At 40.6% G+C, this 16,243-nt stretch overlaps 1 protein-coding gene across 1 annotated transcript in view; it reads right to left on the bottom strand.

The window, feature by feature from the left end:
• Positions 1–767: 767 nt before the first annotated feature.
• The window catches only part of Fzd3 (frizzled class receptor 3), a 52,294-nt gene continuing 36,818 nt past the window's right edge, over positions 768–16,243 (bottom strand). The window contains exons 4-6 of the mRNA XM_038310483.1: positions 11,318–11,466; positions 8,944–9,177; positions 768–981 (exon numbers count right to left, since the gene is read on the bottom strand). Of these exons, the coding sequence (XP_038166411.1) occupies positions 768–981; positions 8,944–9,177; positions 11,318–11,466 (597 nt within the window). The remainder of the gene's footprint in view (positions 982–8,943; positions 9,178–11,317; positions 11,467–16,243) is intronic.

Below are 16,243 nucleotides of genomic sequence, written 5' to 3'. Positions count from 1 at the left end.
CAATACAATTACCTGGGAAAAGATGGTCACAAACTAAAACTTTTCTATCATGCATATGGATATTATAAAAACATAGCCCATAAAAGTAATATTTACAAAAGTGAAAAAACAATACGACTACAGGGAAATGCTCATCTCTGCCTTTACTCCAGTGCTAATCCACATCCTGAATATCTCTGGGGAAGAGTGAGAGATTTTGAGAGAACCTCCCACAGGCCAACTGGACTCTTCTGGCACTTTTATCTACTAGCTAAATACCCTTGCTGGCTTATCACAGTCTTCTACAGCTTAAAAAACCGGCTCCTTTTATTCACCCAGTGGAAACAAACCTACAAAGTCCTAGTATTCATCTGAGAAATAAGCCTTGCATAGAAATTTTCTTTAATTCTGAAACTTTGTTTTATTAACAGAGCTACCAGAATGTCATTTCACAACTAGTTCATATTATATGAAAGTTCACTACAAAGCAGTCACCACACATATAGGATTTTTCTAAATATAAAATAAGTGGGTTTATAAAAATGCTTACCAGACAATCATCTCTTCACAACCTAGAAAGAATTATTTTTGTGATGACATGACTCTTAACGTTTCAGCTGTGTTTACGCTCCACGTCTGATGTGATACAAAAAGCAAAGCTCTACCTTCTTAGTGGGCACACTCTGCCTGAGGGAAAGCAGGAAGACAGCGAGTTACAGCAGCCAGCCATGCGAAGGCAAAGACTAAAACCTGCTTTCCAATAGCACACATTGTCACCGTAGACAAGACTAAGCACTGGTCCCATCCTCTTCGATAACACGGTTCATGCTGGTGCCGTGTGTGATGTGAGTCATGGGGTTGTTACTGAGGTCTCGGGTGCTGCTGTGCCGAGACTGCTCGTTGAGCCGATGAGAGCTGCTGTGCCTGGAGTGGTCCGTCAGGCGGGACATGCTGCCATGAGGTAGTCGCTCCTCCACTCCTCGGTAGCTGCAGGGGGTGTACCTGCAGAGGACAGTGCGTTCTGAAGCGAGTAACCGAACACGCCAGAGAGCAACACTAGTAATTTTCATTAAAATGCCTTAGTAAATGAAGTGCTCAGTAAGTCAACACTGAAAAAGCAATAAATGACATGATTTCATAATGCTGTAGACTTATCTGATGTGGCTAACAGAGGATCTACTTAGGTTCAGGATGAAGGTCTTACTTCCTGCAAAGGGGCAAACGGTAACTAAGCAAGGCTGACCCACTTGGAGCTATGTTAGGTGCAGATACTGTTCTTACTCCAGTATGTGTGGAACACAGTGGACTCAGAGACATGAAGAGAGGGAATGAGGCACTGCTCTCAGACTCTATCAGACCAGGTACAGTCAACAGTGGTGCAGACTCCACTGTTACTAAAGACTAGGGTTGGAAGAGGGAATACACAAGATCACAGAACTGAAGAGTGACTCAGACACCAGTGGGGAGCTGCTAAGCGTTGACGATGTCTGTGCCCAGAGCGTCTAGATGCGCTAGTTAACAGCGGGTCAGTCAAATCTGTAAGTGGTCTTCACTCTTTCCCCAGGGTTTAAAGCTGTGAAGATGGTAATGTGCAGAAGGTAGAGCTGCTTGGAAGTCGCATCCTGACACCCTGTAAGCAATGCTCTCATTAGCAAATCCTTGTGCCCATAGCTGGTCTCTATACACAGCTGGGCCTACACAGCTTACTCTAGGTACTCTACCCAGAAATGCAACCAGGGGCTGATCAAATTGTCTTTTGTCACAATCCCAATCAACAAACCACACCAGAGGCAAGAACATAAGATGCAAAAAACAATGACCAGAAAAACCAACCTCAGCCACTGGAATGAGAAGTTATTAGCTCTAGGCCAGGCAAGGCCATGAAAATCAATTAGACTTTTTTTTTAAATTGATGCATCTATTTACCAGTCTTTCTGACTAAATAGTGAGTTCTTTCAGGATAAGTGCCATATCTTATGTCTTAGTCTGTAGTACTTAGAGAAATTTTTTTCTAAAATATTTTTGTTGTTGTTTTATTTTTCGAGACAGGGTTTCTTTCACTGTGTGCCATGGTTGTCCCAGAACTCGCTCTATAGACCAGGTTGGCCTCAAATTCACAGAGATCTTCCTGCCTCTGCCTCCTGAGTGCTGGGATTAAGGTGTGTGCCACCACATACCTTTTCTAAAATATTTTTTGTTCATATACTCATAAACTTTTGGAAAACATATTTTAGGAAAATAAAATTAAAAGAGAACTAAGTATACATACTTGTTGACTTTAATGAACATATTGCTTTTGTTTGCTTTTACAGCACAGGGTTAAGAGCCCCTGGACTACAAGCCTTGCCTAAATATAATGTTTCTAAAAGTAAACAGGGCCAGGAATGATTGTTAGGCCTATAAAATACCAGCACTCAGGATGATAAGACATGAGAATTTTGAGTTCAAGGCCAGCCTGAGCAACATAGACCCTGCTTCAAACACCAAGGGCAACGAATGGATACAGCACAATTGTACAGGGCTGGTCTAGATATAAGTCTATGGGTTTCATCCCTAGCACCGCAAAAGAAAGAAAAAAAAAACTCAGAATATTGCAAACTATTTTGGTTTTTGTCTCTCTGCTTTGCTTGTAGTGATGGGGATTAAAGTAAGGCCTTGGGCATATTAGGCAAGGGAACTTAAATGGAGTAATGACCCCAGTCTCACTCTCCCGCCCCCCACCCCCCCCGCCATTTTTTTCTTTCTTTCTTTTTGAGGCAAGATCTCTAAGTGCTTCTGGTTGTTCTGAAGCTCACTACGTAGACAAGGCTGGCCTTGAATTGATAAAAGATCCTCCCATGTAAGCTTCCCAAGAGCTAGGTTTTAAGGTGTGTGCTATCATGTCCAGCTCATTCCCTTTCTAACAGTCATCAAAATAAATCATTATAAGCAGCTGAAGAGTTAGCTACCACTTTAAAAAATCACTTTCCTACCCTATTAAAAGATGGCGTGACTTAAGGTGAGCTTAAAATTAAAAAGATGTGAAAGTCATGAACACTGCTGAAGTGGCCGTCCAATTTTATAGCAGTGCTCGCCAATGGACGTCTTCATTCAATTTCAGAGTTTAACATTGAGAAGTCCTTTGAAAACAGTCATTTAAAAACCTATTTTAGGGACCAAACATGATGGCACACACCTTTAGTTCCTCACTCATGGAGGAGACAAAGACGGGCAAAAGGAAAAAATAATAAAGATGCTATCTAGGCTTTCTATTGCTGTGATAAAACACCAAGATCAGGGGGTTATTTCATCATCCAGAGAAATCAGGGCAGGAACTCAAAGCAGGAACTAGAGCTAGGAACTGGTGTGGGGGCCATGGAGGAACACTGCTTGCTGGTTTACTCCTCATCCTTTGCTCAGCCTGCTTTCTTATACAACACCTACCTGCCTGGGGTGGCACCACCAAAAGTGGACTAGGCCTTCCCCTATCAATTATTAATCAAGAAAATGCCTGACAAGCTTGCCTATAGTTCAATCCTATGGAGGCATTTTCTCTACTGAGAGTCTCTCTTTCAAAAAGACTCTAGCTTGTGTCAAACTGACATAAAATGACCCAGGACAGATGTATATTTAGATGTTTTCACATTTTCTCATATTAATGAGTAAACACTTCAGCCAGGCATGGTGCACACGTTTGTAATCCCAGAAACAGGAAGGCAGAGGCAGAAGGATCCCTCAGCTTTGGCTACATAGCGAATTTCAAAGTCAACCTGGGCTTCAAGAGACCCTACTCTGTTTCCAAACACTTAAATTTATATATTTATTTTTTTTACATTTAGAACCTAGAGACATTTACTCCTTTTTTTTTTTTTTTTTTTTTGAGACAGGGTTTCTCTGTAGCTTTGTAACCTGTCCTGGAACTAGCTCTTGCAGACCAGGCTGGCCTTGAATTCACAGAGATCCTCCTGCCTCTGCCACCTGAATGCTGGGAATAAAGGCGTGCACCACCACTGCCCGGCTGAGACATTCACATTTTTACTGCACGTTTTGATAGAATAATTGGAATTTTTGCAAATGCAAATATGTCATAATGGGCTTGTTAGAATCTATTTTAAAATTTCTACTTCGCAAAATGATTATTGTTCTTCAAACTAAATAGATTCTCTAATATCAAATATGACTTGCCAACTTTTACCTTTCAATAGTTTCCTATGTATCAATATCAAATAAGTATTACAAATAAATAAATGTTCTAGTAATGATAGAAAGTAACTGAAAAAAAAAAAAAACAAGTCCTGTGTGGTGGCGCATACCTGTAATCCTCCTTGGGAGACTGAGGCAGGAAGACTGAAAAGTTTGAGGTATGCCTAGGCAATGTAGCAAGATAACATCTACAAAAAAAAAAAAAAAAAGGGACAGGGAGGCTGGGGAAATGGTGAAAGCAGGAGGACCCGAGTTCAACGTCCAGAAACCTCACAAGAGCTGGCATGGCTATGTAAACCAGAACCCTAGTGCTGGGGAGGAAGAGACACACAGGTTCCTAGAGCCCAGTGGCAGCTAGACTAACCAAATCCGTGAGCTCCAGGTTCAGTGAGAGACCCTCATATCAAAAAGAAAAGGACATCCGATGTTGACACATTGTATACACACATGTACACATACATACACAAGCACAAACTACACACCACACACACACTACAAAGGGGTGGCTGGGAATGACAGTTAATAGTAAAGTACTTGCTTACCATGTGCAAGGCCCTGGGTTTAAGCAGGAATGGGAAGGAAAGAGAAAGGGAGAAGAGGAAAAGAGGGAAAGGGTGGAAGGAAGGAGAGCAGAGAACATTCAGTCATTTAAAATATACAAAGGGGCCTTCCAGAGGACTGGAGTTCAGTTCCCAGCACCCACATCAGGCAGCTTGTAACTGCCTGCAACTCCAGGAAATCTGACGTCCTCTTCTATCCCACATACACACAGATACACACACATAAATAAAGTAAAATCTTTCTCTAGTGTTGAATTACAATCCTGTGCCATTTGTACCTAACATTTTTTAAACTTTAATTTATATTTTATGTACATTGGTATTTTGCCCACATGTATGTGTGAGGATGCCAGATCCCCTGGAACTGGAGTTACAGACAGTTGTGAGCTGCCATGTGGGTGCCGGGAGCTGAACCCAGGTCCTCTGGAAGAACAGTCAGTGCTCTTAACAACTGAGCCACTTCTCCAGCCCCTTGTACCTGACATTTTTATGTGTGCTGTTGGGACTGAACTCTTCCCTTAGAACTGAACTATCTCCGCCCCCTCTAAATAATACATTTCCAGAGGAAAAATTATATTATATAATTATGTCTGATAAACATGACTATCCACAGAATTCTAAAACATTCTGCTCATGAATAAATAAGAATTAACTATACAGAAAACAAGTTTAATTACAACGTTTAATTTAAATTATATATTTAGGAATTGTCAAATTTCTGTATCTTCCAAAAGCCACTTAAACCAATGTGATTATATACTATATAATATGAAAATACAAGTTTTATAAAGCTTTGTATATAAAACATAGTTTTATAGATTTTTAGACAAATTATCAGGAGGGTCACTTTTGCCATTGCTGTAAAAATATAATGCGGGCACTGCAGAGTCAGTGGGAACACGATGGTTTACACACTGGTTCTCGTAACTACTGACTGCCACTCGTCTACATCAAGTCAATGACAGTTTCAGTAGTGCGTTATTATTCATCCCATCGCTCTCCACTGCCAGGTCACCTACGCACCAATCCAGTCACTCATCCCCAAACTCCTGACTTTCTTTGCCAGCTATCCTCTCATCTAACTAACAATTACTTATTCTTTGAAGTGATGTTTACACGTAGGTGTACATAGTACAGAGATCAATAATTATCCAAGTAGAGAATCCAGGTGAGTACTTGGAATCTGTGACCCAGGCCAGGGTACCCTGAGATACTGAGACGGCGGGAGACAGCACTATCATGCAGTGAAGCCTGGCTGAAGCAGAAGGAAGTCTTCATGAGATGGCTTTTGGATTATGGAAATCTTTGTTTAGACTTTAGTTTCAATGTAATTGTGAACCTTTGAGATCTGCCCTCCAGCTCTGGGTGTGAGAGAGTCCTATGTGCCTTCAATAGACCCCACCCACATCACTCTACTTCATGAGTATATATTGCATCTTTTCTGTAAGTTTCCATGCTCTTAGGATGTAGAAATTAAAACCTTTATTTTTATGTACAGAATGTCATATATAGACACAGTACTATAATAATGTCTATTTGTCACTGAAAAGGATGAGGCTAGGATGTCAATGACATCACCAGGAGTTCATGGATAAAGTGCATTCCAAAAGATGGATTCTCTAACTCCTTGTCAGCATCTCACATGAAGACCCCAAATCAAGAGCTTCATTATACTCTCCTTTCTCATGCTGTTCTAAAATTTAAATCAGAGTTTATTACCCTAGCTCTCAAAGTCTTGCAACGGCCTCTTCACTGTCAGAGAAACTTAAACCCTTAGCATGGTTGCATCTCTTAGAAGTCCCAATACACACTAGGCACTGAGACTTATCTGCCTGTTCTTGTCTCTGTGCATGCTGTTCCCTTGTCATTTATTTCCTCTGAACTCTAAAGCAGAAGTGCCATCTGTTGGGAAGCTGCTTCTGACTGTCCATGATGAGGCAGATGGTGCTTTTCTCTGAGACACATTTTGACCGCACGCACACACGCACGCACGCACGCTCTACAGGCTCTACATAAGAGGGGAAAGAGTGATCTTTTGGTATCTACCTTATTCCATTTACTATGATGATCTGCAAGTCCACTCATTTTCCTGCAAAAGAATGACCTTTTCTTCTTTATAGCTAAATAAAATCACACTGTGCACTTGCACTATATTTTGTTTATAAGTTTATCTGTTGAGGAAAATCTAAGCTGATTCTACAACTTGGCTATTCTGAACAGTGGTGCAATAAACATAGGTAGAGGGTGTGGTAGTTTGAATGTAATTGTCTTCCATAAGCTCACAGGGAGTGGTACTACTAGGAAGTCTGCTTTGTTGGAGTAGGTATGGCCTTGTTGGAGGAAGTGTGTCATGGTGGGGACACACTGTGAGGTCTCTTTTGCTTAAGCTTTGCTTAGTGTCACAGTCTATTTCCTGTTGCCTGCAAGATGTAGTAGGACTCCTTCTCCAGTACCATGTCTGCCTGCACATTGCCTTACTCCCCACCATGATGATAATGGACTGAACTTCTGAAACTGTAAGCCAGCCCCAATTAAATGTTTTCCTTTGTAAGAGCTGCCATGGTCATGGTGCCTCTTTACAGCAATAAAATACGTAACTGAGGCAGGGAGTATCTCTACGTTATGCTGACTTAGATCCCTTTGGGTATCTTCTCAGGAATATGTAGGTGAGCCATAAGGCAGTTCTATTTTTAATGTTCTGAGAGGCCTCCATACTGATTTCCAAGTGGCTGGAATAATTTACAACTTCCCCAGCAATGCTCATCCCATCTCCTCCCCATTTTTCCAACACTTATATTTATTTTCTTAAAGAAAAATCTGTCTTTCAAGTCAGCTGTTCCTCTCTCCCCAATGCTTCTCTATTCTCTGATAAACGCTTGTTATCTCTCAAATGACTTCATGCGGCAGCTTGTAAGCAGTTTCTAGCTCTAATATCCCAACCCCAAAATTAATGAGATCCCAGAGCCAGGCTTTTTTCAAGTTCTCTCTGAATCATTTTCTGATCTGCTCCTCATGGTACCAGAGTCACTCTTAGTCTCTGCTTCTACTAATAAACAAGGGCTGGGCACTGGGTACTAGGATGTGGCTCAGTGGGAAAATGCTTACCTAATATGCTCAAACCCTGGTTTGAACCCCAGCACCCCACACAATAGTAGGCTGACAAACTGACTTAATGTCGCCTCTGCTTCCTCTGGTTTATAACTAAGGCTACTGAGATGCAGCTTGTCTGAGTGAACACTGCCACAGGAGGTCTGAGCAGTGGCTGTCACTTTTAACTAAAAAGTCTAAAGCATTTACTATCTGGCTCCTTAAGAATGCACTTGCACAACCCTGGAATATATTTTGTTTTATGTTTATATTTTACTTATGTGCTTACTTACATTAATAACTGAACTTCTCTCTGACTCTGAGACAGGCTCTGTTTCTAGTGAACAGGCACATTATCTCACTGAATTTCTATGACATTAACAAAGGGGTAGCTATTGCTATTTCTCATCCTTGATCTGCACTCTTTTTAAGACTGCCTTTTATTTTTCTCATTATGTGTATGTGCGTGCCTGCATGTGTGTGTGTGCCTGTGAGTGCAAGTTCCTAAGAAGGCCAGAGGTGTCGGATCCTCTAGAGCTGGAGTTGTAGGTGGTTTGGAGCTGTCTGATGTGGGTGTTGGGAACTGAACTCAGAGGAAGAACAGCAAGTACTTTTAATTGTGAAACCATCTCTAGAGCTCCCCAGATCCACAGTCTTTATCTATCTATCTATCTATCTATCTATCTATCTATCTATCTATCTATCTATCTATCTATCTATTTGGTGTGGGGGGGGATCAAGACAGAGTTTCTCTGTGTAACCGCTCTGGCCATCCTGGAACATGATTTGTGACCAGGCTGGCCTCGAACTCACAGAGATCCACTGCCTCTCTGCCTCCCAAGTGCTGGGATTAAAGGTGTGCACCACCACGGCCCGGCTAATTTCATCTCTCTAAACTTACTAATCCACCTCTATCCCCCTCGGTGCCCTACAGTACCACCATGCTGCTTTTGTGTCAGGTCTAAACTCCAAAGCCCTTTGATTGGCTTTAAGTCCCATAATCTGGGACAACTATAACGAGAAAAATTTTAAAAAGCTTAACAATGTTCCACTTCTATTTCAGAATTGACTGTCTCCGAACTATTGTGATCCTAACTGAATACAGATAATAAACTAAGTTGCTCCCGGAACTTACCTGCCATCACGTGACCTGTGGAGGCTGCCATGGTAGCTGCTCACTTTGCTGTGCACACTCCCTGCTTTGCTTCTTTGATCATCCACCATGGCCAGCTGAGTTGAGGAAGCATGTGTGGAAGTTCCTTGAGTGGAAGTTCCTCTTGATTTTCTTATAATAGGAGTATTTGGATCCCTCAGGAGCGACTGGGCAAAGTCAGGTTCCTGGAGCACCTGCCGGCTCTCATTCACTATCCTACACACATAACAGGAAGTGTAAGATACAAATAGTCCCAAAGATCAACAAACAATACTGCTATGCAATACTGGTTGATGCCAGTCTTAAAATTAATTGCTCCCCAAATTAAGTCTTTGGGACCAATTTGAGGTAACATTTTTGGCAGAGAATAGAATATAACAAAAATCTGTCAAAAAGTGGACTTGACGCCAGTAATCCTAGCATCTGGGATGTTGAGATAGAAGGATCAGAAGTTCAAGGTTATCTTCAAGTTCAAAGGCAGCCTAACCTACATAAGACTTTGTGTCAAAACACAATAACAAAACCCAATGCCATTCTGCCCTAAAGTGGTGTGACAGAGAGCCTGTGTTAGAGTAAGAAAATCAAGATTGTAGTTGTAGTTCCAATTTTGTGAGCACACAGATGATCTCAGCAAGTTACTATCCTGTTTTTCCTTCATTTAATCTATGAAATAAAAGTTGACAGGTTAGTTCTAAAAAGTCCCTTGCAGCTAACGACACCTGTGATTTTTTAGGTTCCAAAATACTTTAAAAAATAATTATAAGATAGAAAAGTTTTCTTTCATGCTTTGCAGAAGTAATAATGGCTTCATGGTAACTGGATACAACTTTAATTTGCAAGAGCAGTTTAAGTCCCCATCTTGACTCGGTGGCAGGAATAGTCATCTAGTGTTAGAACAAACCTGAGTGGTCGACCTTAGGACAAAGTATTATGAAGAATTAAATTAAGCAAATATTCAATGAAGTCATAAATAATTTAAAGGGACAAATTATCAAAAGTAAAGGCTTTTAAATGTTATGAAGGTATGGACAGTAGATAGATGTGCATTATGATGAACAAAGCAATAACTGAATTAACAAAAATCTAATAAAATCACTGTAAAGTGTCTGTGAGAATTAGTTAAAGTTAAAATTAAATGACTTAATTTAAAAAAAAACCAACCTCAACATGTAAAGACTTCATCATATATTGAGAAAGTATGTGTAAGTTTTTGAATTAACAGGGTTGTTAAAATTTCCTGTTGTTTATGGTACTGGTTTGACAGGCGGAAGATAGGTAATTAACGAGTACTTTATACGTCTTCCTTTAATCCACGTAATGCATTCTTGACATTTAAAGTTATAACAGATTATCAATAGATGATGAGTAAGTTCTTACAAAGAGAAAACATGTCTCCTTCAAAAGCAGCATCATATTTAATGAAACCATCAAGAACCACTAGTTTTCCTTTTTTCCAAGACAAGATTTCTCTGTTTAAGAGTCCTGGCTGTCCTGGAGTTCACTCTGAAGAACAGGCTGGCCTTGAACTCACAGACACTGGCCTACTTCTGCCTCCCAAGTGCTGTGATTAAAGGTGTGTGCCACCTCCACCTGACTAACTAGAAATACTTTCATTAAAATCAGGAATATTATGCTATCTATTACCATTATTCTTAATTAACTCTCTCAATAGCTTCAAACTACAATTAAATAAAAGAAATAAATTGAGGTTATAAACTTTTAATGTGCACTAAATTAGAATGGAGCAACAGTCTACCTTTTCACACGTTTGATAGACCTGGAAAGCAAAGGAGAACCTCAAATAAAAGCTAAAGTTACCTCTTACATTGAACAGCTGTGTGGCTGTGGCCAATTATTCAAGCTGCTGTTAGTTTTCTCATCTGAAAAGAGATGAGAATACACACCAACCTTCACAAGGGAGTCAGGAAGGCCAGGTAAATAGGAAGAGAAAAAACATCCATTTGTTTTCAATTTCAAGGAATTCAAACTTTAAATGTTCTGCAATGCTTGGCCTTCCTTCCCTATTAGATTAGAACAAGGAAGCATTTGTATGGCTCTACTCAACCAAAATCAAATTTTCAGTTTTCTGTTTTTACTTAAGATGGTGTCTTCCTTTCTTGCTCAGTCTGTCCTCAAACTCCTAATCCCCTGCCTCAGCCTAACCAATAACTAGGATTATAGGAGGCGCCACTGTGTCCAGCTAGTTTTCATTTTAAAGTCATGCTATTGTGCTGAATGTTACTAGTCACTGCTGATAGTCACAATCTTGTTATAATACTTCTCCCAGTCCAACACGCAGGCACACACAATGCGTGCGCACAAGGGCTATTAATACTATGGGAACTCGTTAACTTACTCTTTTTTCCTACGACCATGGAAAAAACTGGCCCATTCAAAGCACGTCTTTTTGCTTCCAACCCAAAATATAGAGGGAATCCCGACTATGAGAGCCATCAGATACTTCATCAGAAAGAGAATCAGGTCCGGACGACTCATCTGAGTAACCTACAGGGAGGGAAAGAAAATCACCTTACATATGTGTATCTATTAAAGGCAAGTATAGAAATTATAAACACAACAGACAAGTGAAATCAAGTTACAAACTTAGTATCCTCATTTCTATGGATAATTTTCTTGGATCCTCAAAAGAGCACCAAAGTACTCTTAGCTGAGCCATCTCTCCGACCCTCTATCTTTTATATTCTTGACTAATTTTCTGTACACCTCTGAGGTTTTAGCAGAGATACACTAGACACTCGCATGACTGTGAGCCTGCCAATTCTTATCCTGTCACCTATCACTTTGTATCTTGCTAGCAAGGGGGATGCTCTAGCCTTCTGTCTAGCTTTGTTAATGTTCTTTCACCTTACATTTTGTCTCACTTTAACATTGTTCATCAGCTATTTCTTACCCATCCCAACATGTTTACAAGGATTCCCCAATACCTCTTCATAGACTGTTTCTTTCCCAGCAAGACCTGTTTGTGCTAGTTGTGCCTTTTAAAAACAATGTATAGTTTACCACTGAAATGTAAACTCCATGAAGATGAAGGTTCATGTACTCTCCAAGTGTTTAATTTCCAGGGCCTTTAGTAGTGCTCAACACATGAGTGATACTCAGTAAATACATATGTATTTAAATATATACTTATACTTTTAAAACTTTTTATATAGGGTCTCACTGTGTTTCCCTGACTGATGCAGACTCCCTCCATAGACCAGGCTGGCCTCAAACCCACAGAGATCCACTTGCCTCTACCTCCCGAGTGCTGGGACTATGGGTGTGTGCCATCACACCTGGCTACTTATGCTTGGTTTTATTAGGAAGAAATTACACTTAAAAGCCTGGTGGTGGTGGCTCATGCTTTTAATCTCAGCACTCAGGAGGCAGAGGCAGGTGAATCTCTGTCTATAAAGCAAAATCCAGGACAGCCAGGACCATTACACAGAGAAACCCTGTCTCAAAAACCCAAAAACCAAAGCCTCCCCCGAAAAAGATTACAGTTAAAATTATTCAGTAACACATCCTCTTCACAAGACAGTGCTCCCTTCCACAGCTACCTAGTTTTGAAACATTCAGATATTACAAAAATATTATCATTACTAACTCTGCCTAGAACTACCTATGACTTTTCCCTTCAGGTTCCCTTCTTTTCCCATTAATACAATGCCCTTTGGATAACTTCTTGTCTAGGGTATGCCAAACGTTTCTCTAAAAACATCTCTGTCCTTTTACCTTGAGTGGACATACAGCACGGCGATGCTAACTAATATCAGTTACTACCTGAAGTCCACTGTTTGTGAAGTCCTGCTGTTGCTGGAGAAACCCCCCTTACTCTGGAGACTTTTGCCTCTGGTAGTCTTCAACTTTGCACTCAATACTCCTTATTGTCTTTTACTTATGCTAGCATTCTGGCTGTTGCTTTAACCAATTTTCTTGTTGCTGTTTTTTCAAGACAGGGTTTCTCTGTGTATTCCTGGGTATCCTGGAACTTTTTTTTTTTTTTTTTTTTTATAGACAATGATGGTCTCAAACTCAGAGATTCACCCATCTCTGCCTCCCAAAATCTGGGATTAAAGGTGTGTGTCACCATGCCAAGTTTCAATGTATATTTTTAAATATTTGCTTATTTTACGCGTATAGTGTTTTCCCTGCATGTATGTCTGTGTGCCACTGTATGTCTGGTTCCTACACAGACCAGAGGATGGCACTGGATCTTGGGGAGCTGGATTATAGGCTATCATGTAGGTACTGGGAACTGAACCTAGGTCCTAAGCAAGAGTTGCAGGCTCTTTGCCACTTCTCTGAACCTTCTTTCCAATCCCACAACATATTTTTAAAGGAAGATTTTCTTGAAATATTAAGGAACAAATGTCTATTTTATAAAGAATGACAATAAATAGTTACAACGCTTGTACCTAGCAAATGTTCAATGCTATGTTTCATGGAGCACAGCAGTCCCCATATAAGACTGGAGAGATGGCTCAACAGTTAAGAGAACCTGCTGATTTCAGTTCCTAGCACCCATGCTGGGGAGGAGGCGGCCATAAATGCCTGTAACTTCAGCTCCAGAGGATCTGACACCCTTTTCTAGTCTCCTCAAGCACCCACACACGTGGCATATACTCACCCAGAAACAAAAATAAAGCTTAAAAAAAGATACTGTGGTGAAATAAAACTTGGAGACTATATTCCCCTCCTAAAGAATCTTTACATCAGTCTGCTGATGTTTCTGAAAAGTCCTGCAGTAAGGAAGATATTTGCCTAAGTTTTTTTTTCTAAGATAACAGACAATGAACAGTTGGAAAGGGCACATTCTAGGCGTTGTCCTATAGTCTATGAACCTCTTGATCTCAGAAAACCTTTTTATTTATGTTTTGTTCTAAAACAATGTCTTTTAACATGGATACCCTTGAACTAACACACATTCATTCTCCCTCACCCTCTGGCTCCACAGCATCTGGTGGGTTATTGTTTTGTTTTGCTTTGTTTTCCAGAGACTTTCTCTATGTAGCTTTGGAGTCTGCTCCATAGACCAAGCTGGCCTTGAACTCAGATCACCTTGTCTCTGCCTTCTGAGTGCTGGGATCAAAGGTGGGCACCACCACCTCCCGGAAGCCTCTGTTCTTTTAAGATGAGGTTTCACTCCGAAGCCCAAGCTGGCCTTGAACTTGTGGCAAACCTCTTCTGCCACCTGAGTGCACAGTGCATGGGTGAGCTACCACACACATTTGCCTTCCTTAACTTCCTAAGTACTAAGACTACAGATGTGTGCCACAACACCCTGGCTGGGAAAATTACAGCATAACGAGACACTAATTTTTATGTCTACTTTTCTTGTCTTCTCCATGACTTAGAAATCCATCAAGCCAATTAACATGTACATTGACCATGGTAGTATGTATCCAGAAAAAGAGATGGGAAGGGGAATTTAACAGAGGTGGAGTACAGCAAAGAATGATGTGGCTAAGAAATATGCTTCAAATCACATTTTCTTACAGCCAATGAATGCTCAAATGAGGACTGATCAGAAAAAGATATTGAACTATAGAGAGGTGATTTAATTGGCTAATACAAAGAGGGGCTAGCGAGATCCCTTAGAAGTTAAGACCATTGGCTGTTTGTCCAAAGGGCCTGGGTTTGATTCCTAGTACCCACATGATGATTTACAACAATCTATAACTGCAGTTCCTGGGAATCAGATGCTCTTTCCTGGCCTCCGTGGGCACTAGGCATACACAAAGACATACACACAGCAAAACCACTCATACACATAAATAATAATAATATTAATAATAATAACGAAATTTAAATAATAATACAATGAGGCAGACAATGGATAATAGAAAATACAACTGGTCAAGTTGCAAACAAGGAAGTGCATTGGGAGAGCTCAACAGAAATCATATAATTCCTAGAAGTGCTGTGGCTGTCAAGTACTGGATTGAGCAATGTGTCTTCAAAAATCACTTGAAAAGTTAAGTGCCTTGAACTTGTGACTATAAGGGAATGATCATCTGAAGTTGGAGTAAATACTCATGGACTCTGCAAGCCCTTCATTTTGTAGATATGGAGTCAAAATATAGGGAGGCAAAACCACCCACCTGAATGTTAAATTTATTTGCACCTCCAGTCATTCAAATTTTGAGTGTTACTACATCCCACAGCAGATGAGTTAGAGAATTCTGCATGCTTGTTGAATTTCCATTCTAGGGAGAGGTACGGTAGAGCACTGCTAATACACAAGGAAACGAGGAACTCTTAGGCATTTAGGGAGCAGTAAAACAACTAAGGCAAGGTAAGGAGCAAAGGAGAGAAGAGTTGGGGTATGAAATGACGGACAGGGATTAGAAATGATCAGAATGGCCAAGGTCTCTCCATAGACATGACACATAAGTAGGGGTCGAGGGTGTATTTTGGAGTGAAAGTATTTCAAACAGCAACAATGATAATGATAATCCTAAGGAAAATTTGTTACTTTTGAAGAAAAACAAAGTGGCCAGTAAAGCTAAAGCCAGCTAGAGCTGAGCATCCAAGGAGGAGAATGGCAGGAGATATAGGCAGAGAAGAAGCAGGAACCAAACGATGTCTGGTCCTACAGGCAATGGTAAGAATACACATTTTATTCCAGTACTACTGGTAGCCACTGAAGGGCTTTGTTCAAAGGGGCAACCAAGTTCACTCGTGTTTTCAAAAGATTATTCTGGCTACCATGCTGAAACAAGCTGTGGAAGAGCAAGAGCGCACTCAGAAGGCCACTGCCCAAGTAGATGAACACTTGGTCAAGGGAGGAAGTGGAGGTTGTACAAAGCTAGTGGGTTGAATGAAACGTATGAGAGGAGACAAGGCTCAAAGATGTCTCCAAATTAAGAGTCTGAGCTACTGAGGAATGCAAATACCACTCAGGGAATGGGGGGAACCTGGGGTGAGATATAGGAAGCAGGTTTTAGGAGAAATATTAAGAGTTATACATTAAGCTAAGATGCATGTCTAAAACACAGGAAGATTAAGACTATGCAGAAGTGGGGGGGGGGCGACAGAAGACAGACAGGAGGTCCTATTTTCCAAGTTTTTTTCCTCTAGTGTTTTATGCTTTATAATACTGTCTTTTATAAATCAACATTACTCACAGAACGGAAATGTTTAAATTAAAGGGAAGGAGTGCTAAAAACAAAATCAGTAATACCCAAAGCAACCACAAAAACCGTCAGTCATGCAAGCAGCACACAGGAGATCTGAAGGAGAGCAGGGATGTAGCAGTGAACAGTATATATATTACAAG

The sequence above is a fragment of the Arvicola amphibius genome, chromosome 13 (assembly GCF_903992535.2).
Source record: "Arvicola amphibius chromosome 13, mArvAmp1.2, whole genome shotgun sequence".
NCBI classification, from domain to species: Eukaryota; Metazoa; Chordata; class Mammalia; order Rodentia; family Cricetidae; genus Arvicola; species Arvicola amphibius.
This window is presented reverse-complemented; position numbering and strand designations above follow the sequence as displayed.